Here is a 27,814-nt window from a genome sequence, read left to right as displayed (position 1 = left end):
GGCTTAGACTTTGACTTCGGTCCCGCCCATCCCTCCGGCCTGGTCCCCTACACTAAAGCGCCGCGGCGGACGTGACGCCAGTCCCGGGCAGAGGCCGCGGGGAATCTTGTGAAAGCAGTCTCTCGCTCAGGGATAGACCCGCAAGCCGCAGCTAGCAGCATGATTCTGCTGGTGGTCCTGATGCTGTCTGCGGAGGCCGGGAGCGGAGCTGTGACTAGCCTGGAGAATCCAGAGCCGCCCTCCGGTAATGACTCCGAGCCGCTGCGCGCAGGGTTGGGGCAGGGTTAGGCAGGGTTGGGGCAGGGTTGGGGCAGGAGGCCAGGCGGAGCTCCCGGCCGGGAAGTCCCTCCCAGTCGGCTGCACCGCTTTAGCAAAGCAGTCTCGAGTCCAGGGACCTCAGGGGCGCCGGGCTCACGGTGGTTTTACACGCCACTTTGCCTCTTTCTTCTTTGCCAACACAACAGCACAAACCTTTAGTGGCTGAAGTTTAGTCTGTGATACTTAGTTTCCAGGGCAGCGTTTGGCATGGTGTGTGCGGCTCACTGTGTATAGACTTTATTTTCCGTTGTCCAAAACCTTTGTGTGGGAGAGAAGAAAGATGGGCCGACTGATATTAAGTAGTTCTGATTTGTCAGTCTGGCTTTTAAGTGTGAAAGTGTTTGGGATGCAAGGGTTCTTCTATAGTGTAACTGCTCAGAGCCTCTGATTTCACCTGCTTATTCACATTAACCTGGGAATACGTGCTAGGGATAGTTTTCAATGATTAGAGCTCTAGAGAGAGCAATAAAACTTATCATCCGCTCCCTCCCAGTCCCTTGTCTTAAGTGTCTGAGATGCTCCCAGTTAGTAGCTGCTGGAAGGCCTGGGGGCATCCAACCTCTTTAACTCAAGGAGCTCCATCCAGTTAGGTGTGCCACATTCCCATTCAGCCCCGCCTTGACTTGATCTTCAAAGGTCAAGCAAAACTATTCACAATAGCTAGGAAAAAGCCACCTAGACGTCAGTCACCAGAAAAAAACGGATAAAGAAAAGGAGATGCATATACAAAATGAAATTCCACTCAGGTATAAAGAAAAATGAAGTCATAATTGCAGGGGGAAAAATGGAATCAGAATAGTGTTAGTTGTGTTATGTGAACTAAGCCAGATTCGGAAAGACAAATACTATGTTATCTTACCATAAATAGACCCTAGATTGTGTGTGTGTGTGTGTGTGTGTGTGTGTGTGTGTGTGTGTGAAGGAGACCATGACAGGGGAGGGAAAGATCTTGAGGGAGGGGAAACAAATCAAAACAGGGTAATAAAACACATGGGACGTGAATGCAGAAGGGAGAGTCCTCAGGGTAGGCAGGTGACCAGAAACAAAGAGGCAGGAGCAAGTGGGGGCCAAATTAGAGGGTATGATGACATGTATGTAGTATGTATGAAAATGCTGTGTTAAAATCTATTATTATCTTTGGTAACTTAACATTTTTAATTAAATAGAGGATGCACTCATTTAAAAAAAAAAACTGTCGGGCTGGGCGGTGGTGGCGCACACCTTTAATCCCAGCACTGGGGAGGCAGAGGCAGGCAGATCTCTGAGTTCAAGGCCAGCCTGGTCTACAGAGCAAGATCCAGGATAGGCACCAAAACTACACAGAGAAACCCTGTCTCGAGGAAAAAAACAAAAAACTGTCAAGCAAAGAAATCTTTAGTCATCCCTTAGAATAGACAAGGGCTAGGAAGACAAACCTTGGTTAGGACTTTTGAGTGCTGGGCACTGTCTTAGCAGAGGGCATAACAGATCTATGTTCTCACCTTCCACGTAGTGTTGCTGGTATCTGCATCCATAGTGAGGCACACAGGGCTGCCCAAGAGGTAGAGGTAGCTTCCTAAGTGGCAGAGTCCACGTTCTTAACCACCCTGCCAGCAGCCATTACCCAGGGCAAGCTGCCTGTCACTGTGGGCAATTGCAGTACACAGCGCTAAGAACTTGAACTTACTCACAGGCTGCTGGGAACCACGATAGGGGTCCCACACCCCATCTAGGGGACTCTGGGAGGATTTCACAGAGAACATTAACCCAGGGGCCTAGAAAGAATCGTGTTTGCAGGGATGTGAAGTGGCATGCCAAGCCAGCAGGTTGGTAAGTGTCTTATCATAGAATGTGTGTCAGGGGAGCAGAAGGAAGTAATTAAAAGTTGTGCCGTGTGTAACAGCAAGGGATGGAAACGTGGCTTTAGCTGGCTTAACCCAAAAGAGAACTGTTCAGAGAATCCAAGCCAGAGTTAAGCAGAAAACAAGAGCTTTCAGCTTGGCTCAGGAAGCTAGCACTTGGGACACAAGAAAGCTACAACTTACCATTTCTCATTTCTAATGACCTGGTCATGGACGGATTCCCTACTTGGCAGGAATCATGGGTGCTGGGTGCCGGTAGCCTTTGAGTTTTAAAATCCTGCAACTTCTATCGGAACAAAATCCCAGAGGAAGGGAAGCTCTGATTTCCTTAGCTTTCCTTGGGTGCCAACTGGTGTGGGAAGGATATTGTTGAAAGGTGTGGCGTGGAATTCTCAAAAATAGAAGCATAGTGTTCCTGACAGAAGTGAAGAGCCTGAACCAAGAATATAAAGTGCCCACCATTCCTGGGGTCAAGGGGTGATTTTGTGCAGGTTCAGAAAACACTGTTTAGAAAGGCCAGGCTTCATTTACAGTAGCTTGAAGAAGAAAGCCCCTTAGGCTGGAGCTCAATGTCAAGTGTCAGGAGGATTCCTCGAGAAATGGCTGTGTGATGGAGGAGAGGGGACCTTTTGAAGGGACGCTGAGAAGGCAGAGTCAGTTGGACTCTGGAGGTGGGTGGAGACTGATACAGCTGCCCGTCAGGGGCAGTGCCTTAGATGGAGTGCCAGGCACTTCCTCCTCCTGAGGTGCCTTCTGTGTGACTTCATGGTTTTCAAGTCTTCAAATCCTGCCCCCTGTGATAAGATCGGTGCCCTTCTGAACTGCACCTTAGCATTTTATAATACAGGGTGAGGCAGCTCTCCTCTCTCTTTTTTTCACTCTTTTCAGGATATTAGATTCTTAAGTGCATTTCTTTAGATTTCTGTTGTCTCCCCATGCTTGTTTTGTTTATTTGTTTGTATACTTTTTTTTTGAGGTAGTATCTCATTATGTAACCCAAGCTAGTTTCAAACTGAACTCCCTGGCTCAGCCTTCCTGTGAGTGCTGGAATTATACCCCCAGGCCACAGCACCAGTTCCTTTAAAGTGTGAACTTCTGATTCACAATCCCTACAGATTTTGAAAGAAGACATTTTGATTCTAAACCAAACCCTAAGAGACTGAAAACAAATAATAGCTTTTAGAAGCTAACATACAAAATATAGCAACACATGGCAGTAATGTAGATGGTTTTGTTTTAATTGCACAGGTAATCAGAATGAGATTTTGATCAGTATGAAGTGACTTCTTGAGAGAAAGGAATTGGTTCGTATGTGATTTTTTTTTTTTTTAATTACAGGGGGATCTTTATTTTAGTTGCCCCAGGGATTCATAATCAAAATACCCAATATCCATTTTAGCCCTGTCTGAGTTACAGAAGTTACAGAAGTGACTTATTGTAATATATTATTCAGGTTTCACGGTGGCTTTGCACAGTTGTGACAGAGCCCAAAATCGGCACCATTGCGTGAAGTAGACTCCTGTGAAGTTATCAGAAAACATCATCTCCACTGGCCCTTTGTATGTGGAGGTTATAGCCCTTGTTTTGTTAAACAGTGGCAAGGATGTTTATTAAAACAAATGACACACTGCATCATCGTCTCCACCTACCTTCCCTGAAGCTTTGTTTTCTCCTTGATAAAGTATGTACCCTCATCCTATGTCATTCATACAATGGCCTCGGGGACTACCTGAGATGTAACCTCTCAGAGTTTTATATACTTGAAAATCACCATCACTTAACATGTTGTGTATCATTACTTTAACAGAAAATTTTAAATATTAAATTATTCTAGTTACGTATGAAGATGTGTATTGGCTTTTTTAAAAAAATCATCTAGGTCAATAAAAGAAATTTAAAATTTGCTCAGGATCTAACACTCATTTTCTACCATTTACTTGTGTTTTGTTTTGTTTTTAACAGAAAGGGCCAGTTTGCTTTTTTTTTTTTCAGTTCCCAAACTATTTTTCAACTTTAGAATAAATTAGTCCAGGGGATTCTGCTATAGTTTAGTGATAGAGCACATGTCTAGCATCCACAAGGCCCTGGGTTCAGTCACTGCCAAGCAAAGGAAGTGATAAGGAAGACCACTCAAGGTACCACTATTCAGCTTAACCCCAAAGCATGCCGCTGCCTCCCAAAATAGAAGTGGAAATGCATAAAGAAAAACAGCCCTTCCCTCAGATTGTGAATGACCCACTCCAGAGGGAGAAGGTAGTCATAAATTTATTTTGACAAAAATAATGAAACCTTGGTATTTTCTCTGTAGATAAATTTCTCATTCCAGAGTTTCTCAGTTTACAGTAAGAAATCACTGTGGTGAAAACAGAGATGTCCCATGCTTTTCCCATCTACAAGCCAGCAGATCTTTGCTCTGATAGCCAGTCTCTTGGAAAAGGGCCCAGATGATTCATTTTACAATGACCTTTGGTTTTGAATTGAAGGAGTCTGGGAGTGAGATCCTCAAATAATTCCGACCCCTTCTCTGAAAACAAGTTACAGAAAACTGTCTGTTTTCAAGAGATCACAAAATCTGTAAGGTTGTTTTAGTTTGTGAAACTGTTCTAGCATAATCTTAAACTCCATAGATAATAACGCCTCTTTGCTTTCTCTACATGTGTTATTATTTATACAATGTAAATATATCCGGAATAGAAGTTTGCTGTGAGCCTTAATTATTTTAACTACTCTGCATTGTAATTTAAAGGTCAGGTGATAAAATCTGAAACCTCGTGACAGTTGTCATGTAGGTTTGACAAAGACAAAAGTGGTGTCTAATAACCTAACCACATGGTTTCTCTTCTGGTTATATTAAACCACAGGTGATGTCTTTTGGTATAATAACCAAAAGTTTCTCTTTAGGGGTAATTCCTGCTCTAATCCACTGAAACTTGCTTGATGTGGGCTATATAGTGATTTGAAGGCTAGCCTGGGCTACTGTCTCAATCAAGAAAGTAGATACACATAGTTAGTAAGTCATATTTTATTATGATGAGGGTCATCACTCAAGGTTCACACTCTAAATTCTTATCTCTAGTCCTAAGCTTATCTGACCAAAGCTGCTCACTTGTGCCACGTATCTTAGCCGAAGGTCAGGTCCAGTCTCTAACAGAGGACTCTGATTGGAGGGTCAGGATCCTGGGGACAACTCTTCCAGCCACAGGGCAGGTCAAGGTGATGTCTCTCCAGATGTGCAGAGCAGGGCATTGTTCTTGGTCTCTGCTTATATGCTGTCCAGTGGGCGCTGTGGAGTTCCAGTTGTGTGTCTGTTATCTTGAGGGAGTGATGTCACTGGGTTGTGGTTATCAGGTGCAGCCTTGGGTGTAGTGGGGTTCCTGACGAAGCTGTTTTTACATGTCGAAAAGGCCTTTTCTTTTCTTTTCTTTTCTTTTTTTTTTACTATGCTCGTTACATCTACAGTGTGATCCTTTCTATGTGCCTTCTCCTCAAGGCAGGAATTTCATGTTGAGTATGTACAGTTAGAAATTTATTTCTACTGGGAAGAGTTAAAAAAGAGGATCTTGCGTGCTAGAGAGATAGATGCCTCAGGGGTTAAAGACGCTTGCTGCTCCTGCAGAGGACCCAGCTTTTGTTCCCAGCACCCTATGGCAGCTCACAACCATCTGTAACTCCACTTCCAATGGATCCGATGAATCCAGCGTTCTTTTCAGGCCTCCACCGGCACCAGGCACTCATGCACATAAAAATAAATCTTACAAACATTAAAAGATTTTAAAAGGCAGTAAAGAGCTTGTTAGACATGGGAGGAGGGGCATCCCTGTGCTGTGGAGGCAGGAGGCCTAGCGGCTATGGCCTTTAAGGATGCGCTAGTAGAAATTGCATTTCCCGAGTGAGCTGTGTGAGCCAGCCCAGGAGGAGCTTGAGCGAAGTGCTGAAGGCGCCCCCTGGCTTTGGCTCCTTTCTTCCCAAAATGCCAATGCTGACAGACTAACTCTGGAAAAGGCTGTTGAAAAGAAGGCAGGGTACCAAGCCTTCTGCTGAGGTCCCTGATCCCTTGGCAGCTTTGTGCAGGGCGGGAGGTGAGGGTCTAGCCTCAACTCTTCTGCATGCAGCTGTCCACTTTGTCCAGCACCATTTGTGGAAAATGCTGGCTTTTCCTCGGTATAGTTTTTTTTTTTTTTTTTGCCTCTTTGTCAAAAACAGGTGACTACAGAAGCCTGGGCTTACATCTGGATCCTCAGTTTTATTCATTTGATTAATGTCTCTGTTTTCATTCAGGTCCTGTGCCGTTTGTATTGTGATAGTTTTGTAATATAGTCAGGAATCAGCGAATGTGATACACCTCTACCAGTGTTCCTATTGCTTATCATTGTCTAGGCTACCCTGGCTCTTTTGTGCATCCATACGAATTTTAAGATTGTTTTTCAATTTCTGTGAACAATTGCATTGGAATTTTGATGGGGATTGCATTGAATCTGTACATTGTTTTTGATAGGATGGCCATTTTTAGAATATCAGTCCTGCAAATCCATGTGTATGGAAGGTCTTTCCTCTTCTGGTGTCTAATTTCTTTCTTCATTGTTTTAAAGTTTTCATTGTACAGGTCTTTTACTTCCTTGGTTAGGTTTATTCCAAGACAAGTTGTTTTGTTTGTTTTTTAGGAGAAAGGTCAAGCTATTCAAAATCCCAGCCTGGATGGGAGAAGAGCTCATGACCTCCCCCCCACTCCTCACCCCCCTCACAGAGGAGCTCATGGCAGTTGGTGGCTCTTGGGGGCAGGGGAGTGTCAGTTTTATTCAGGGATACTCCCTCCCTCCCCCCAGGCTGCCCCCAGCAGACGGCCCTACACCCATGTACATACAGGCGGCACTCAGGGACTCAGTGCCCTTAAAAACAACACAAAAGAGCTCCTGGGATTGGGAGCAAAACCTGGTGATGAGGGATTTGGATGGGGGGAGGGAGTGGGGATAAATTTGACCCAAGCCTCATGTGTCTGTCTGAAATTCTCACAGAAAGAGTGAGAACCGAGAACCAATGGTTTGACATTTTCAGGCTCTGCTGACGTTGAGAAATGGCTTTTCTGAAAGTGGTTGAGATTCATTATGATCCCCCTCCTGACCTGGTTTTTCAGGCTAAGATCTCACAGGCTGGCTGGCCCTGGAATTCTAAACACTCCAGTTCAAACTCCATTTACATGCTGGCATCACAGGTGTGCTCCCCCACACCCGGTTCTTTAAGTGTGTTGGTTTGGCTTGAGAGAGAGAGAGAGTGAGTGTGTGTGTGTGTGTGTGTGTGTGTGTGTGTGTGTGTGTGTGTGTGTATGTGTGTATGTGTGTATTAATGTTGAATTGTTCTGGGAGTACAATTGTTCTGGGAGGGAGTAGTAGCTTTTATGTCTTCGTAAGCCATGGATTATTAACTGGAACTGGGCTGTTTGGGAAGGTTGATGTACAGACACACCCTATGAAAGAACCCCCTCCTAAAGGAGCCCAGGTTTCTGGGTTGCGAATGGCCACAGGCAGTCTTACCAAAAACAGGAGAGAAAGGAGCCAGGCGAGACCGCTATTTTTAGGCTTGCTCTCAAGGAAGTTGCTTAGGAAATCAAAGCTGATAGGTACTGATGTCCCAGCATGCATCTGTGGTGTTTCTGGAAGCACAGTAGATAGTTTGCAGTTGTCTGGCTAATGGCCCCAGAAAGATCAAGGAAATCTGCTGAGCGTCTGGATCTGGGGACAGCCACTCCATCCCCCACCTTCATAATCTCAGTCTTTGCCGTAAGCCTCACCCTACGTTGATACATAACAGAAGTTAGGTATTTCCCCTCCCAAACAGTAAAGAGCTGCTTAAAATTGTAAACATACGAAGCACTGTTTCTCAACTGTTATGACCAGTGGATGCTTCCGCTGTCGTTAGGCAGTGTTGAGAGCCTGGTGGCATTTTAGAACAGGAGTGGGAAGCCCTGGTGCGGCCGGTTCTTCTACAGACATTGAGTGCAGTCTGTGCTGGCAAATCCTGAAAACTCTGGTGCTTCCGATGAAGTGAATAAATGATTGGTGTTACAGTAGGCAGTGCGTTTCTTTATCGGAACCACTGAAATGGTGTGGGAATTGATTGTCTCCTGCTGTCTTTGTGTTTCCCGTATATATTAGTTCATTTTCCCATTGCTATTTCAAAATAAACCAACAGAAGCGACTTCGGGAAGGAAGACCTTGCTTTGACTCACAGTCTCGGGGTTGCAGTTTGTTGTAGGGACGCAGGGTGGCAGCAGAGGGTAGGAGGCAGCCTGTCGCATGGAACCCAGGCAGGAAGAGAGAGATGAAGCCGATCCTCACTTCTCCCCCCACCCCTTTCTCTTTTTATTCAGTCTGGGACCCCTTAGAACACTGGTTTTCAACCTTCCCAATGCAGCAACCCTTTACAGTTCCTCATGCTGCGGTGACCCCCCCAACCATCGAATTATTCTCATTGCTGCTTCATAACTGTCATATTGCCACTGTTATGCATCACAATGTAAATATTTTTTTTGTAGATAAATAAATAAAAGTTGCCAAAGGGACTCAACCCACAGGTTAAGAATCCCTGCCTTAGAATGATGCCTCCCACATCCAGGGTGGGTCTTCCCTTCTCAGCTAAACTTCTCCAGAAACTACCACCCTCGAAGACACATGCAGATGTTTCTCTACTGGTCACTCTAAATATATTCAAGACGACATTGAGGATTAGCCATCACCTCTTACGTTATGAGGGTGTTTACGTAACCTAAAGTGAATCGGAACTCCTCTGTACATTTTCATTAACACACATCTTATGAGTTTGCCATGATTGAAATGACTTCAGTATCTGCTGGACTGACTTCCGGTTTCCTGTGCGTGTTTGTTTAACATGTCATTGGCTAAGGTCTTCTGTCGTTGGTGTCCCTTTCTTACTGTGACCCGTGTTGTTTTTGAATCTCTTCCAGTGCCTGTACCAACTAATGTTCTAATTAAGTCTTATAACTTGGACGCGACCCTGTGCTGGGAATACCCGGACATGCCACAGACTCCTGTCTTTACTGCACAGGTCAAGAACTATGGGTGAGTATTGTTCATTGATTATTTCTATTCTGTTTTGATCAGAATCTCTGCATATTCCGTAACTCTCTGTGTTCCTCCATCATCCCTCCTTTCCCCCCACCGAACTTTAATCAGCTGTCTGTGGATGTCACAAAATGCTCAGGATGCTGACTAGTTCTTCTCAGTAGTGAAGTACAGAAGTACTGCTGCCTTCCAAGATTTCTCTCTAGTCTCTTAGGAAACTAAGATTTATTAGCTGTTAGCAAAGAATACCCAAATGCGTTGAAGTAATGTCGGTGAGGGCAAACACCACCTTGACAGTAGTTTAGCGGTATCTCAGATTAAATACTTAGAGGTCAAATGGACTCAAATGGAAAAACAGACTTCAATGTGGATTTGTCTTCTCATGATTTAATTGAAGTTAGCAACTTTTTTTTTTTAAGATTTATTTATTATGCATACAATGTTCTGTCTGCATATACACCTGCAGGCTAGAAGAGGGTACCAGATCTCATTACAGATGGTTGTGAGCCACCATGTGGTTGCAGGGAATTGAACTCAGGACCTCTGGAAGAGCAGCCAGTGCCCTTAACTGCTGAGCCATCTCTCCAGCCCAAAGTTAGCAACTTTTGATAGGCATGCTACGAAGGCAATCTTTTTATCGACCATACAGATCATAGTGAATGCTTTTCCCAGGCATGGTAACATGAAGCCTGGTCATTTGAAAAAGGTGTTAGCCACTCAGATCTATCCATTGTACATTCTTTTAAGTAAATAACCTGTAGGGCAAAACACCATGAGGACATGAATATCCTATTCTACACAAGTCCACAGATATTTCAAGAGCTATTAGTTACTATAACTCTGTCCTAGTTAGGGTTTCTATTGCTGTGATGAAACACCATGACCAAAAGCAACTTGGGGAGGAAAGCGTATATTTGGCTTACACTTCCAGATCACTGTTCATCATCAAAGGAGGTCAGGACAGGAACTCAAACAGGACCAGGAATCTGGAGGCAGGAGCTGATGATGCAGAGACCATGGAGGAGTGCTGCTTACCAGCTTGTTCCTCATGGCTTGCTCAGTCTAGTACCACTAGCCCAGGAGTGTCCCCACAATAGGCTGGGTCCTGCCCCATCAATCACCAATTAAGAAAACCCCCCAGAGGCTTATGTTCAGACCCATCTTAGGGAGGCATTTTCTTAACTGAAGTTCCCTCTCTTAAATGGCTTTAGCTGGTGTGAAGTTGGCATAAAACTCTCCAACACAGTCACTTAGTAAATTGACAGAAACATTAAACTCTGAAAACATACCGTATTTGAAAACCGTGAGAGACAGAAACCCTCATGCATAATTAATGTGAATGGAAATAGATCTGGCCCTGGGGGAAGAACTTTTATCTGACAAAACTTAATATGCTTGCCTGGGCACGTTTTTTTTGTGGTGCTGGAGATCAAACCCAAGGCTTTACACTGGCTAGGTAAGCCGTCTACCACTGCGCTACACCACCAGCTCCCATGTTGCATGTGTGTGTGTGTGTGTGTGTGTGTGTGTGTGTGTGTGTGTATGCAGTAGTGTGTGCATGTATACACACATACATGTGAGGGCAGGACAACCTCAAATGTCAGTCCTTGTTCGTTTATTTGCTTGTTTGTTTCTTTAACGTGGGTTCTGGGGATTGAACTCAGGCCCTCCTGTTTTACGCAGCAAATACTTGATTGGCTGAGCTGTCTCTCCAGCCAGGGTCCGCTTTTAGATCTGTTGATTCCACATGACTGCTACAGAAATGGATTACTGAATTAGCGCTGTAAAATATGAAGGAAATTTCATATTTTGTGGACCTAAATGTAGTGGCTTCCAGACTATGTTGTTCAATGAAGAGAAAAGGTAAGTTCTGTAAGGCAGATGCACTGTGCTCCACTGGAGAAGGTGAATGAGATGTGAACTGTCTGTGTGGGTGTTGTCTGGGAAAAGAAGGGCCACGAGTGAAAACCCTCAAGCCAGTGAGATTGTCCTCCTGCAAGAATGGGTAGCAATGCTGTGGAAACCAATAGGGAGAGCCTCATGTTTTATTTAGAGTTGCGGCTTCCAGGGTTAAGCCAAGAAACAAAATGAAGATTTTTACAGGGAGTTGAGGGAGTTTAACTTGTTTGATTGGTTTAGCAGGTTTTTGTTTCGTCTCTGTGGGGCTGAGGTCCAACTTGTTCACATAAACAAGCACTGTACCTCCAAGCAACAGCCCCAGCCTGGGAAGACAGAAGAGCAGTTAGAAAGTCTCCCTCGTGATCGAAACAGAGGATGGGGACATGTCAATAGCCGTCTCGAAGCAGGCTCTTACTGGCCGGAGGATGGACAGCTTAAGCAGCAGTATCAATAAGAACATGATAAATAAGAAAGAAACCCCGTTATCCATATTATCATTAAATAATGATGAAGTTGGGAAAATGCAAAGCTCTTTTGTGAACCAGGAACTTCTAAAATGTTGTGTTTTGTCAAGTGAAGCTGATACCTTAGGTGTTATCTCCCTGTAATGCCTGTACATTTTACTAGAAAGATAAATCTAAAACAAAACAAAAACCTGACCACATGAAGAGCTTTTGTAATGTGTCTGATTTTGTAATTGACTCACATCTGTATTAACGGGCTCCATAATGGTTTTAAAACTTAAATATGAAATGTATTGTGTGAGTTCTGTCTCTTACAAAGGAATTTAGAGCGAGGGTTAAGGATGCCTTATCTCAAATGCTTGCGACCAGAAGTATTTCATATTTCTGGCTTTTTTCAGATCTTGAAAGGTCTATATATACCTAAGTAGATATCTCAGGGGTGGGACCTAAGTGTAAACATGAGACTTAGGTCATATATACTTTATCCACATAGAGCCGGAAAGTAGCTGTTGTAATTGGTTATGGTGTTTTATCCATTTTTTTAAATTGGATAATTTTTGTAAGGATTGGACCCAGGGCTTTGCACATGCTCCACAAACTTCCTGTCACTCATCTAGTCCCCTTGTCTCTATGATATTTTGAACAATGAATTTCATACAGGAAACAAACAACTTTGCATGGTGTAGCGTTTTTCCTCTGTGACATCAAATGGGTGCTCAACGCCTTGAATTTTCGAGCCATTGGAATTTCCGAGTTTTTGGGTTAAGGATGCTGGGTTTGTACGTTCCATTCGAGACTAAGGGTTTCTTCTTTCATCTGCCTTCTCTGTCTTATTTTATTTCAGCCCTTCCAAGCAGCTGGCTGGATGCAAAGCAAAACACAGATGAATGGCTAAAGTTTGTGTGGTAATAAGGTTTCCTATGTGTACTCTTCCTGTCCATTTTAGGAACGAATGGGTTGATGCCTGCATCAACATTTCTGATCATCATTGTAATATCTATGAACAAATTCAAGATCCCGATATGTCTGTCTGGGCCAGAGTTAAAGCTACTCTTGGACAGAAAGAATCTGCCTACGCATTGTCAAAAGAGTTTATTATGTGCCGACAGGGTAAGTAAGTAAGATTGTATGCATGGGTAACTTCTTAAAATTTTTATTTACTTATTTATTTTTATGTGTATGGGCGCTTTGCCTGCATGTATGTGCACCACATTCATGCGGTGCCCTCAGAGGCCTGAAGAGGGCGTTGGATCCCCCTGGGGCTGCTATTACAGGTGTTTGCCAACTACCATGTAGGTGCCGGGAACCAAACCTGGGTCCCCTGGGAGAGCAGCCAGTGCTCTTAACCACTGAGCCATCTCTCTGTCCCTACATGGATACATTTTAATTCTGAAGTACTTATACTTCTGTGTATGTTTGCTTTCATTGATGGTTGCTACAAGTGTCTAGTAAGCGTATGATAGAATTTAAGGAGCCAATGTCTTTTCCTTCTAGGCCCCACAAATAGCACTAAACTGGCCTTCGCTTTCCCGCTTGAAAACCGTTTAACATCCAGTCCATTCAAAGCCTGACCAGTGCTGTTCAGCATGGCTAGACATCAGCCTTTCCTTCCTGTCTGATGGAAATTTATTTCAAAGTTAGATCACAGAGGACGTGGCCGCTGACTTCATTCCTCCTACCTCCCTTAAGTCCTTGAAGACCTTGGGAGCATAAATACCAATGTAACATACATTAACATAATACTTTAGAGTTTCCAGCCAGTGATGGTGGCCCACACCTGTCATCCAGCAGTCAGGAGGCTCAGGGAACAGTTTGAAGTTTCAGGCTAGTGAAGAGTTTGAAGTCCGTCTGTCCCAAAGAAACGCAAGTGTAGACTTCTTTCTTGTCTCTGAATCCCAGGTTTCAGCTCTTTGCCATTCCAGCATCCTACCTATAGTTTACTGGTCTCAGCTCTCACTCCAGCTCCAGAATGTTCAGTATCAGTTATAGTCTTGGCGGGACATCCCACCTTAGCCTATGCCTAGTCTGATAGACCTGATGGCATCCCTTCCAACTTCCCTTCCTCCCTCCCTCCCCTCTGTGCCTGGTTGCTTCCACGCTGGCATGCCTGTGGTGTCCACGTGCCTTGATTCTGCCCCCAACTCTTTGATATATATACTCAAGGTTTTCCACCGAACCTTCCTTTGCTTACTTTAGGAATTTTTATTCTCTGGGTTCATCTGGTACATGCCATCTTTATGTCAGATTTGTCTGCCACAGTTTTATCAAGGACCTACTGTGTCCCAGAAAGTATGCCTGAGGTACACTGAAGAGTCAACACCAGACCTGGGTGGAAGACAGTATGTGCATGGTACATATGAGAAGCATATACAAACGTTCACCACACAAGCCCCATACATCAGAGACACAGAGGTTGTGCATAGACTATCTGAGTCTCCAGTTCCGATTTTCACAGTAAAAACTGAATCATGAGCAAACTTTTTAGAAGTTTGCCAGACACCCATGGGTGTTAAAGACACTGGGTTTCAGTGAGGTAGATAACTAAAGAACTTTCCAGGAGCTGGACAGATGGCTCTGTGGTTAAGAACACTGGCTGTCCTTCCAGAGGACCTGGTTGTAATTCCAGCACCTACATGGCGGCTCACAGCCACCGGTAACTCCAGTTCCAGGGAGTCCCAGACCTCTTCTGACCTCCACAGGCACCATGCATGCTCATGATATGTAGACATACATGTAGGCAAAATACTCATACACACAATAAATAAAAAAATAAATAAATAAGGGCCTTTTCAGGAACAGTTTTTAGAAAACAGGTTATTAAGCTACAAAAAATAAGGATAAAAGAGAAGGTATTTCCTTGAGTTTCTGTTTTGTATGCTTACGTGGGGGTGGAGAGCTCAGGAATGAACCTGGGGCCTTACGTTGCTAGGCAAGTGCTCTACCCGGGAGCTACATCTCCAGCTTTCTGGTTTTACTTCTTACTTTGACACTGATTTGCCTAGGCTGGTTTCAGACTCATTCTTCAGCCCAAGCAGCTATTGAGCATAATGATCCTCCCGCGCTATCCTTCTCAACAGCAGGCGGCCTTACAGGCGCATACCACCAGCCCAGCCTATTCATCTTCTAAAAACCAACATTTCTGGCTAATCGTACCTTCCTAAAGACAAAGTCAGACGTGAAATCAAATCACTGAAGCAGAGTTGAGGCAAGAGAGCTTCTCATCTGAGATTTATTCAACACTGGATTCTTAGAATGTCTTCTAGATCTTCGCAGAGTTGTTGAAATGCATCCATTGATTGGTGGGGGGGGGGGGGATTTAGTAGCTGTGCTGGGAGGAATTATACTTTCCTTTTCTTCCCAGGGAAAGTTGGACCGCCTGGCCTGGCCGTCATCAGGAGGCAGGAGCAGCTCACTGTCGATGTGTTTCACCCGGCCGTTATTGTAAACGGAGAAAGGCGTGGGATCATGTTTGAGGATGAAAGCGCCTGCACACCTTCTACTACACCATATACGTGCAAAGAAACAGGAGTGGGGAGGTGTGTGCTCCTCTTTTCTCTTTTTTAAATATAGGAATCATGGTATTGCTTGCACAAGCTGCGGTCATACACTGTAAGGTAGACTGCTGTTCATGCATATGCAGAGCAGATTCGTGGGTCATGGATTTCTGGTAAGGAAAAAACAAACTACGTAAATACTATTGCAGGGGGCCCAGTATGGAGTTAGTTGCCAACGCCGGCCAGCTGATGCCTTCAAGTTTTCTCTTTGCGTGTTTAATCGCAGGGCCCTCTCTAGAATGTTGCTTTCTCTATGTACCTGTTTCCGCTGGTGAGTTGGGGATCATCTTAGGATTTTTTTTCTTTTCCCTTACTAATAATGTACAGTATATAAAATAATATGCAGCCATGATTTATTTCTGAAAGGTAAACTAGCCAGTTTATAATTGATATAATTGCATTCCTCTGGCAGTGGTCTGGAGTCCATACTTTGACTCAAACTGTGCCCCCTCCGTTCTGCTCGGTGTCACCGTTTATTTGTGTAGTGGTTATCAAAACCATACGATGTGCCTTCTAAGTACACAGAACTACAGAAGCGAACGGTACAAACAAAACTCGGGATATCCCGGTGCAGCAGAGAAGGGTGGGGGCAGCCTGCAGGGGTGGAGCCGTGGCTTTGGGTGGAGGGGTCAGAGGACCCTCCCAGGAAAGGTGACAGCTGGAGCCAACGCTGGGGTCAGAAGCTGGTCCCTGCAGCTGTACGTGGGGACATCATTTGAAGCATAGGACCTGGGAAAGGCAGAGATCTCTACAGAGGCACAGTTGGCCTGTGCGGACAGCACCAGGGCCAATGAGCTTAGGGGGAGGGGTCCAGGGGGCAGGTGTAAACAGAGCAGGCATGGGGGGCGTGGCTTTTGTTTTCTTCTCTTGAGCAAGATGCTGCTTGCCCCTGGCTCACTGGAAGTTCCATGCACTTTCCCAGAATGCCCTTCACCATTTCCTTCTGGCACATTCCTGCTTACTCTTTGGGTTCAGGGGTTGTCGGCTCCTCTTTGTATTCTTTCCGTACGCAGTAGATAATTCCATTTCGGGTGGCTCAGTTGGTTTTTCCTTGTTCCTTGTAGGAGTCATCTTACAGTGCTCCTGACTTTCTGTTACAGTTCTTACCTCTTCTCTGCACTGAATTGTTAGGCACATTAAACCGACACTGTAGTACACATGTATTAGTCACCTGAACGAACACCCAGGACAACCAGCTTACCAAGTGTCGGTTTTAGAGACACAAAGGATGATGCTTGCATCTGCTCAGCTCCGAGCACGTCACAGCAGCACGTGTACAGGTGATGACCACTCTTTCCCTTTCTCCCCGAGCTGGGAACCAAACCCATGACGCCATACACACGAGGCAGGCACCATGCTATACACCACTATCACGAGACATTTCATCTCAAAGCAGAGCAGAAGTTAAGGGAGGTGGTAGCAGGGGTGGGGGGAATCTCAATACATTTCAAGGGCATGTCGCTATGTGTTCATTATTTTCCCATCACTGAGACCACATATCTGACAGGAACAACTTAAAGCAGGAAAGGTTTATTTTGGCTCAGTTTCTGAAGGTTCAGTCCATGGTCACCTGGCTTCAGATGCTTGGACAGACATGTTGGAGCATGAGGCAGGAGTAGCCAGGACGAGGCGCCCTCAAGGGCTAAACCCCAAATGACCTACTCCTGCCCTTTAATATACAGGCCACACTGGATACCTACCCACGCCATGGGAGTTGTGTGTCCAGGCCGAGCACGGGTGAACATGGGCTCTAGCTAGTAGATGAATGAACTACAAACGTACTTAGGACCTTTTTATGTACTTACTGCACAGAGACCCTGAGGCCTTCATGTAGCTACTTTCTTATGCTTCCTGTGAAACGCTTTCCTCTCTCTCCAGCTGCTTCTGGTATTCTAGGAACTGCATACGTAAGTATTGGCTAGTTCCACAGCCCCTGAACATTTCTATTCTTCAAGTCTTAAACAATACCTGTTCCCATGGAGAGCATTTTAACAACTGTCCTTCCTCATGCTGGGTTGAAGTCACAGATCAACTTATAATTTGATATCAAAGCTGGTTTTAATTTCATATTCACTCTATACATGTTTTCCTTCAACGTTTAATCAATACAATGATTTCCTCCCCCCTCAGATTAAAGAAGGCATACACTTTCTTATTGTTGTTTTTCCATGTAGATCCTCTATACAAGTCACAACATTGATATAGAAGATTGCAGTGAAACTCTGTGCCAGTTCAACATCTCAATGTCCAAACTGGATTCCAGATACTGCGTTTCAGTAAATGGACACTCAGAATTCTGGGACATTACAACAGAAAAATCAGAAGAAGTCTGTACTCCCTTTTCCAAAACTCAAGAAAAGGTAAGCTCTTGCCCCTCCCTCTAGATGAAGACAGAGAATGTTAACTGAAATAGGGCAATGTGAAAATAAATGGATTGATTTATAACTTAAGCACATGTCTTTTCTTTTAAAAAATATTCAATAATCCTTTCCCAGAAAAACTCCTAATTAAAAATAAGACAGTTTCTCGGCATTGAAATGTACTACAGCAACCAAACTAAAAAGCCACGAGATGGCTGACCAGGAAAGAAAAGATATGTAACAAATATATGAAATTATGTACACAAATATCTGTGTTTCAAGTAGTAATTTGACAATGTGTTAACTTGAGAAAAGCCAGAAGAGGACCATAAAGATGTCACAGTGAAGCCGGGTGGTGGTGACGCACGCCTTTAATCCAGCACTCGGGAGGCAGAGCCAGGCGGATCTCTGTGAGTTCGAGGCCAGCCTGGGCTACCAAGTGAGTTCCAGGAAAGGCACAAAACTACACAGAGAAACCTGTCTCGAAAATCAAAAAAAAAAAAAAAAAAAAGATGTCACAGTGGGTGAAGGTACCTGCTCCAGACTTACGGCCTCAGTTGGGTCCAGGACACACACACACACAGTGGAGAAGAAAGCCAACTCCTCCAGTTGTCCATAATCTCCACTCATGTGTGTTGGCATGTGCATGCAGACACCCACACACAAATAAGTTATGGAGCTTGTTTCTAAAGGTAGAAGAAACGGTTACATCAGTCACAGCTTGGGGTTTTCTTTGCATCCTGGTTTTGTCCTGGGTTTCTCCACACAGCTGTGATGCAGTGTGTCGTGTATATAATTATGTGTACTGCGCATGCTCTTTAGGATTTGAAGGGAATCTCTTCCATAGAGGAGGACATTTTATCAGATGCCCTTCCCTGTGCTGTGTTGAAGTCACAGACTGACTGACTTGCTATCAAGCTGGTTTTAATTTCATATTCACTCTATACATGTTTTCCTTCAGTGTTGACCAGGATAAATGCAATGATTTCCCCTCCCCCCAGAATGAAGAGGCTATGCACTTTAGTGCACTTTTTAAATAGAAGAATATTTTTAAAAAAATTTTTTAATGTCTTATCATTTTCTTTTGCACACTTTGTTAATATTTTTAAAATCTATAGACTATTTCATCTTGTGAATGATATTCTTTTTATTTTCCCATTTTCAAGTTTTTTTTAGAATATCTTTTCTATGCTAAAAAAGGTACTAATTTTTTCTTAATTCAATTGACTTTTTTAAAAAAAGTATGCTTTTCCCTTTAAAAAAAAAAAAAAGTATGCTTTTCAGGGGAACAATGAAAGGCAGTTGAAAAGGAAAGGAGTGTTATGCAAGCCTCCAAGAGAGAAAATCAATCAGTAATCTGCCCAGCTGTGACATTTATGAAACACAGCAGTGATCGTCATGGCACGATGTCCCCAAAACTGAAATAGTGGTATTGACATCTTGGGATAACCACAGCCGCTGACTCGGAACGTAAGACATGCTAGGTAGAAGGGAACTCATGCCGGCACTGTAAGTGTAGCAACTGCCGTGACCGATGAGGCCGTGGAACCTAGATAAGAGCCTGCTGCTGCCCCGCGCCCAAACCCGTGTACTTCCTAACTGTTCCGAATACCATGCTTATGCACCCACAGATAATAAGTGCAGCTCTCGCCCCTTATCAAAGAAGCTTCTCTTTTCAGCCGACAGAGACTGTTACGGAACGAAAAGCCACCACTGGCCATGATGCAGAGAGCAGCTGAGTGGGGTGCCAAGCACCCACTGATATAACTACAACCCTACACCTGAGGCTCAGGGAGGGCTGCAGAGAGGGGCGGGACAGTTTTAAGTCTCACCAGTGTGGCGGCCTAAACAATGGCAACACCACGTGACATGCCAAGATGGATGAGTGGAACCTTCCAAGTCCCCACCCCTGGAAGAAGAACTATAGGCAATGGTTGACTCCTGAGAGAGGGGCAGTCAGCCTTCCCCGGCCGGGCGTGAGCTCCCAACTATTTCTCCAATGTCAAGTGGTCGGCCCTAAAAATATACACCTTCCAGCAGCTCTACCCAGACTCAGCAGGCTGTATTTATATATGTCTATGTATGTATAACATGCGTATGTGTTTCAGACAATAGAGATCCTTGAGAATCTCAAAGGGTAGCTTGGAGGTAGAGAAAGACCAGCCGCACTGGCCTGTCTGGTGGGAGTGGGGAGCAGGATCTGCTTGGTGGGGATCCGAGATGATCAGAGTACACTATATACATATGTGCAATGTGATAATGAAGCCCGTTATCGCATAAAATTAATACATGTGGATGAAAACTCCTAAAAAGAAGCTGTATCTATCTGCAGGGACTGATGGGGATTTCAGTGCTATAGAGAAGCTGGAATGTTATAGATTACTTTGTCTTGGGCTATTTTAGCCTTCTGAACAGCCATGCCTTGCCCCACTCTGTATCTGAACTCACACCTCGTGATAGTTAGTAAAAACCTCTCAGAGGCTATTCACTTAGAACACTGTCTTCCACCGGTCCTAGAGCTAGGAATGTCACAAGCATCGTGGACCTGGAAGATAGCTCCCACATCTCAGTGTGTCTGCCTCTTGGCTGCACTCACCAGGACAGTTTAAACTTGCCTTGATGGGTGGCTTTCGTTCTGTAAAGCTATGAAAACCCTCTGAAACTGCTTTCACGTTGGAACATGGACTTTGGGGTAAACGAAATCTGTGTTCCTGCTCTGTGCTCACTTATAGTAGCTCTAGAGTAAACTATGTCTTGTTCTCTTTAAGGTGAGAGCTCTGGTTTTTATGTCGACAATGTGAAAAATACCACATATAGTATTTCTCAATACTAATTTTAAGTATTTCTGACCAAAGATGAGGTACTCTAGTTGGCTTTCCTATGACTATTCTTCACTAAAATATTGATTTTTTTTTTTGTGACTAGTCACTAAAATGTTGATTTTCCTGTGACTAGTCACTAAAACGTTGGTTGGAGACTCTCTCAGTAGTTCAGGTTTCTATTGCTGTGAGAAAACACCATGACCGAAGCACCTTGAGGAGAAAATCAGAAGGAAAGGCTTGTTTCACTGACGTTTCCACATCACTGTCCATCATTGAAGGCAGTCAGGCCAGCAACCTGGAGGCAGGAGCTGATGCAGAGGCCATGGATGGATGCTGCTTACTGGCTACTCCTCATGGCTTGCTCAGCCTGCTCTCTTACAAAACCCAGGACCACACCAGTTTGCCAATATACATTAGCTGGAAAAAAAAAAAAAAAGAAAGAAAAACACTAATTAAAACCCAAACAAAACTCTTTACAGTTTACTGGAATACCAATGCAAGTGTAAACTAAACATACCCGAACACTGGCCTTTATCATAGCCCTGTAAAACTAGGTATGACTTCTGCTAACTTATTAAATGTTTTATGATAAGATTTAACCCTTCCGCTGAGATTCTGTCAGTCATTCCTTAATGTAAAACATTACCAATATGCATCCCATTTACATGCTAGTGTTGTTCAAATCTTAGGTGGTCTTTTAATAAAAAAAAAAAAAAAAAACCCAGAGCCAGATATTGGGGTGAAAACTGAAAGATCAGAGAAGCAGGTCAAGCCACAGCCAACCTCACCTCGCCAACTCCTCAGCTGATCCTGTTTCCACAAATCCTCAGACTGAAATCCTGAGTCCTCACTCTGAGAAAGGGTCTCAGCTGAACTGCTCTAGTTCCTGTTTCCTCGGGCCTTGTATACCTTTCTCCACCCTGCCGTCACTTCCTGGGATTAAAGGCTTGCCTGCTTCCCAAGCAAAGACATGAGATCTCAAGCGCTGAGATTAAAGGTGTGTGCCACCACTGCCTGACCTCTATGTCTGATCTAGTGGCTGGCTCTGTAATCTGATCCCCAGATAAGTTTATTAGGGTACACAATGTATCACCACATGCTAGTCATAAGAAAACAGTAGATAGATACATTGATAAAGGTAAGAATGTTCCCGTGTTCACATATCCCCCAAAGAATGCTGTCTTTATGTTCAACTTAGTTTGGGACCATTAAATTATATGAGCGTAATTACCTTATCAACAAAATTTATCAGTTGATCGGTATCATAAACTGACTCTATGGCAACACAGGCAAGCACTGAACTGATACAGAGACCAAGGATCCATTGTATGTGTTGTAACCGTGCATTAGTGTGTATGTTAGCGGCTCAGTGTGGTATTTCTGCATATGCACATTGCAGTGCTGATCAGCTCCAGCTCCCCTGTTGCCCCGCCCTTCTCCAGACTCCTTTCCCACCCCCGTCCATCACTAGTCTACACTTAGATGACTTTGGCTTTTTGAGAGAAGGTCTCTCTGTGTATAATCCTAGCTGGCCCACACTTTCCGTGTAAACCAGGCTGGCCTTGAACTTCTGGCATTCTTGCCGACCTAGTATTGGGATTACAGCCATGCACTACCTACCGTACCCCAAGCAGGCTGACTTTTTCAAGCTTCAAAATATGAGAGGACACGCTGTACTTGTTGGGCCAATTTTGCTTAGCATGTTATTCCACAGTTCCATCCATTTTCCTGTAAATGACAAGATTTTAACTCATACATATGGCTACATAGTATTGGTATGTATGTATATATAGTGTATGTGTGTGTGTGTGTGTGTGTGTGTGTGTGTGTGTTATACATTAGAAGATATTTTCCTCATCCGTTCGTCTCCCCCTCAGGTATTATGAATGGTTCTGCAATATATATGGACATGCGGTGATCTCTTTGCCATCCAGTTTCATTTAGAGAGATGATTTGCTATTGCAGTTTTGATTTGCATTTTCCTGGTGGCTAAGGACGATTATCATCTTTCCATGTATTTGTTGGCCATTTTACGTCCCAGGAGTGTGTATTCATTTCCCCATTCTTTAATTGGGTTACTTGTTTTGTTACGTTTTTTTAAATTCCTTATGTTAACTTTTTATCAAATGAGTGAATGGCAGCTGTTTTCTCCTGATCTCTTCACTCTGCAGACTGTTTCCTTTGATAGGCCTGATTTTACAGAATTCATTTGCAAGGTCTTTTGTGTCCTGTCCAGAGCATCACCTACTCCTTTGTCTTCAAATATTCCTCCTGTTTTCTACTCTTAGGTCCATCTTGAGTTAATTTTTGTGGGAAATGTGGCAAGGATTATCTTCTCCACGTGGCCGTCGGGTTTCGCAGCATTTATTGAAAGGTCTCCTCTTTAGCGGTCTGTAGCTAGCGGGGCTCGTTTCTCGACCCCCCGCTCTGCTGGTCTGCTCCTAGCATGCTGCACTTTGTTACCATCCCTTTAGTTTGAAATCAGGCATTTTGATTCCTGCAATCTTGATCTTTTTGCTCAAAATTGTTCCGGCTATTTTGGGTCTTTTGTGGTGAATTTCATATGAATTTTGGGATTGTTTCTTTTAGTTCTGTGATGAGTATAATTAGTATTTTGGTGGAAATTACATTCAAACTATAGACTTCAGTGCTGGTACAGATGTTTTCATCAATACTCTAATGCATGGATTTGGAAAGTCTTTCCATGTTTTGTTCTTTCGATCTGTTTTTCCAATGTTTTTTTTTTTAATTTTCACTGGCAGAGTCTTGTACGTCCTTGGTTACATTTATCCCTAGGCAAGGTTTTGCTTTGTTTTTTTTTTTAAGCTATTGTGAAGGGGATTGTTTCCATTATTTCTTTTCACCAAATTTAATATCGATGCTGTTATTTTTATATTTTGATTTTGTATCCTGTACCTTTATTTTCATTAATCTTTTTTAATTTTTTTTTATATTTATGGGTGTTTTGTCTTTATATTTGTCTAATGGACCACATGTATGCAGTTCCTGAGAAGGCCAGAAGAGGGCATCAGATCCCCTGGGGCTTGAGTCACCTGTGGTTGTAGGCTTCTTTGTGGGTGCTGGGAATTTAACCTCCAGGTTCTCTATAACAGTAGCCAGTGCTCTTAACCACCAAGCTATTCCTTCAGTCCAATGGATGTCTTTTTGGATGGTGGAAAGCTAGGCTGAAATGTTAGACCAGACATGTAAAATTTAGTACTAATAACTTTCAGGCCATTCCATAAAAGCTTCAAATATGGATTAAAACAATGTACTGCATTTTGTGCTAATTTGCATTAAGCTATTTGGAAAACAAAATCCTACCTTATATACAAAATTGGTGCACTTATCCCAAGTCCAATTTTGTAAAAAGCCTAAATAGGAAAACAAAGGAACTGATGTGATGATGGCGTGGTGGCAGTACCTTAGCTAGTGTCTTGTCCCCTTGTCACAGGAATAGGTCTTGTGTGCTGTCTCCTCAGCCCAGTGGGATTTCAGTGGGACTTCTAATACAACACTGATAATCACTATTTATTTATTTATTTATTTATTGCTATCATACTGATTTACTTTGTTTAACCACAGCCCATAATGGACATGGCGTAAGCATTTGTTAAGCAGTAACGTGTGGTTACTGTTCCAAAGAGGGGGGCTTTTGAATAGAAACGAGAGTCATGAAATGCTGTTAAGGAGACACGCACCTGTCACAACATTTAGACTACTGTTTATTTTTAGAAGAGAGGACTCTGGGAAATGCCGCTGCTGCTGCTTTGTGACTAAGAGAGCAGGGTAAGGACAAAATACACAAAGGGGGTGTGTGTGCCCACAGTCTTCACTGCTGTGCGATGCTCGTCTGTGGGCCTGAGCTTGTGTGTGCAGGTGGCTCCTCTGTGTTTCTATAGGCACACGAGGCTTCAGATGGATAAGTGGTAAGGAGTTCCGAGGAGCAGGGCTGGATTGTTTTAAGATTTATCAGCAATGTTGCCAGAATTTATATCTTCTCAGGAAAGGCATTTTTAAAATGCTTTTTTTTAACTGAGGGGACTGTGTCCCTTGGTAGCGCCCAGCTGTGAGGCCGTGAAGATGTTTCAGAAGCTGTTTCAGCTACCTGTGTCATGGCAGTGTAGTCCCAGGATGCTTCAGCCCTGGGAAGAGCCTGACTTCTAGCTGGGGGACCCTGACTTTTCAGTTACATTGCCCAGTTCTGCTCCAGTGTTCCTTCAGACACTGATGACATCGACATGTACATCTGCTGAAGATTGGTGCTAAGACTTTTTGATGCAGAGTGTCTTGTCGTCTCTTTGTGATTGTGCCTTTTCTTTTTTCTTTTTTAGATTCGATTTGGATTCTGGTTGTTGTACCTATTATCGTCTTTCTAGTAGCTGTCCTGGTATTTGCATATTGGCATATTAAGAAGAATCCATTTAAAAGAAAAAGCATAATGCTACCCAAGTCCTTGGTAATATATTTAATTATTTATTTAATTGTGCACCCTAACATTAATCTGAACCTTCTTTGACAGTCCCTTCAATACTAAGTATCCTTCAGGAAAATGATGTGCTCTGATGACTGGCATTCTATTTAATCTTGTTAGAGTAGTTTCACTGGACACTAATCTTTCAGTCTGCTGTATACCCAAAGCCACATGTATTTCACTGTGCACCAGGTACCTTTTTTATAATGTTCAGGATGAAAACTGATAAGTTTGGTAAAGAGCTAAAGGTCCAGAAGGAACAGTTCACTCTAGTACGATCAGTGTAAATGTACAATACAGGAGAGGCTTGCTCATGAGCCAGCAAAGACCTTGCTTGCCCCACTTTCGAGGATGGGGGTTAGTTAGGCCTCTCCAAGAGGCAGTGATATGGGAGAGCCCCCCAAAGTTGGCTTTTGAAGAGCTGCAGACATGCAGATACTTCTCACAGTTGGCATTTAGAAGGGAAGATGGCCCACAGTGAAACTATCACATTTGACATTCAAGTGTAGTCATACTCGGTCTCTTGAGATGATTTCAAGACTGCTTGAAGGTAATGAAATGATGGCATGTTGACTCAGACATGACAGGAATAATATCTACAATGTTCGAAGGGCGCAGTGGGATTTTCTGTAATTAACAGTCTCCAAGGTGGCGATGGACTGTATCTGCAGTAAGTAGACAGTACATATGTGCTCTATCCGTCCTCCTCACTATAGGGAAGCAAGAGACCACCTGGTATTGAGCCATCCCTTCCTCATTAGAGCAGGAAAATGGTTCTGACCCTCCAGCAGTGGTGGTCAAGATGTAACTGTATGCCCCTTGCCAGGAAGCTGCTGGCCCAGCAGCCATTTACATAATCCTTCCAGTCATTCATCCTGAGGAAGTAATTTCATAAATAAGAATGTGTGAAAGACGCAGCATGTTCTGTGTCTGTTAAAGTAAACACCACTCTAAAGAAATGCCAAGTCACTGACATGAAATGTACATGGGGAAGACACTTGCTGGAGCTTCCCCTCAGACACATAGACGATGGCTTGAAAAAGGCAATATGCATTTATGAGATAGTTAATGACTTCATATTTTCAGTCTTAAATAAGTTCCATTACAAAGAAAAGGGCTGGAGAGATGGCTCAGCAGTTAAGAGCATTGGCAGCTCTTCTGGAGGTCCTGAGTTCAATTCCCAGCACCCACAGGGTGGCTCACAGCCATCTACAATGGGATCTGATGCCCTCTTCTGGCATGCAAGTGTACATGGAGATAGAGCACCATATACATAAAATAAATAAATCTTAAATTATTAAAAAGGAAAAAAAAAAAAAAGAAAAGGCAAGCTGGGTGTGGTGGCTCACATTTAATCCCAGCACTTGGCAGGTAGATATCTGTGAGTTTGAGGCCAGCCTGTGAGATATCTGTGAGTTTGAGGCCAGCCTGAGTTCCAGGCCAACAGGAGCTGCATAGTAAGACCTTGTCTCTAAATAAATAAATAGAAGAGTCAAGCCACGTGGTGGCACACATTTTATGCCCTAGCATTTGGGAAAGCAGAACAAAGGAGTTCAGGGTTATCCTCTGCTACATAGTGACTTCGGGACCAGCCCAGGCTACATGAGACCTTGTCTCAAACAAACAAAAAGATCAAGAAAAAAAAAAATGCAGTGAGCATATTTTAACTAGTTTTCCGAAATACATCATTTGCTTTTTAGGCTTTTTCTTTTTTTTTTCTTTTGGTTTTTCGAGACAGGGTTTCTCTGTGTAGCTTTGCGCCTTTCCTGGGACTCACTTGGTAGCCCAGGCTGGCCTCGAACTCACAGAGATCCACCTGTCTCTGCCTCCCGAGTGCTGGGATTAAAGGCATGCGCCACCACCGCCCGGCTGGCCTTTTCTTTTTTAACAGGCATTTAAGCTCAATAATTTTCCATCTTGCTTTCCTTTCTACGTAGCTCTCTGTGGTAAAAAATGCCACTGCCGAGACGAAACCTGAATCCAAGTATGTATCACTTGTCACGTCGTGCCACCCAGCTGTTCTAGAGAACGAGACGGTGATCTGTGAAGAGCACCTGTCCACAGTGACGGCTCCAGACAACCCAGGAGCAACAGAATGTGAAGAACTTTCCGATGAAACCAAGGCTATGGACCCTGAAGGAAGCACTTCTGTGTTGGCCCCTGACAGCCCTCCAACCTCCATACAAAGGGGCAGTTCTTCCCTTTTGAGTAGTGACCAGTCGGAACCCTGTAGCATCACCACCTACCACTCCAGAAACGGCTCCGACAGCGGCCTCGTGGCATCAGGCAGCTCCATGTCCGACTCGGAATTCCTCCCACACACTAACCCGGAAACAAAGACCGAAGAGCTCGAGCCCACCCCACGTGCGGAAGGCCCCCGCCTCCTTTGGCTATGATAAACCACACGTGCTGGTGGACGTGCTCGTGGATGAGGGCGAGGGGAAGGAGTCTTTGATTGGGTATAGACTCACAACCGATGCCAGAGAGCCGTCCTGAGACCACCTGAGTTCGGGCAATGGCGAAGGATCTGATTGCCCTGGGTGGTTTTACTGCTTTGAGTTCATGGAAAGAAGTTGTACCTCAGCTGGTATTAACCACATGGAATGTCTTGATGTAGATCCATGTGTAAGGAACCTGTGGGCCCTGCTGGGTTGACTCCGCAAACTCCAAGACTCTTTCAAAGGAACGTATTGTTGCTTATGAGCTCCTTTCTGGGTGCATTACCAGCGGTGAATTTTCCTGTATTAACCCTGCTTCCTGCAGCCGCTGCTACTCCGTCCTTATCACCTCAAGGGACATGTTGGACGGTTTTTTTTCACATGTCTTCATATTGTAAGTTCATGTATATAGCATGTTTACAAGTCTCACTTTGAAGGAAAAGCTGAAAGCTACTCAAAGTTGGACTTAAAGTTTAATTCCAGCTGATAGAATGTATCAGTGGGAGTTTGTACATATTTTTATGGAGCATTACTTGTTATTTTTAAGTAAAATGTTTTGAAACCAAAA

The 27,814-nt window shown here is 43.9% G+C and overlaps 1 protein-coding gene across 1 annotated transcript; it reads left to right on the top strand.

Moving 5' to 3' along the window:
- The first annotated feature begins 85 nt into the window (after positions 1-85).
- Positions 86-27,814, top strand: LOC114686090 (interferon gamma receptor 1). The gene is given in 10 exon segments (XM_028860726.2): positions 86-244; positions 9,118-9,232; positions 12,545-12,708; positions 14,960-15,085; positions 15,088-15,134; positions 17,327-17,483; positions 17,486-17,512; positions 24,669-24,793; positions 26,746-27,171; positions 27,173-27,814. Coding segments are annotated over 10 exon segments (1,404 nt in total). The 5' UTR covers positions 86-159; the 3' UTR covers positions 27,305-27,814.

The sequence above is a fragment of the Peromyscus leucopus genome, chromosome 8a (genome assembly GCF_004664715.2).
Source record: "Peromyscus leucopus breed LL Stock chromosome 8a, UCI_PerLeu_2.1, whole genome shotgun sequence".
Lineage (NCBI taxonomy): Eukaryota > Metazoa > Chordata > Mammalia > Rodentia > Cricetidae > Peromyscus > Peromyscus leucopus.
Note: the sequence above shows the minus strand (reverse complement) of the source record. Positions and strands in the feature narration are given on the sequence as shown.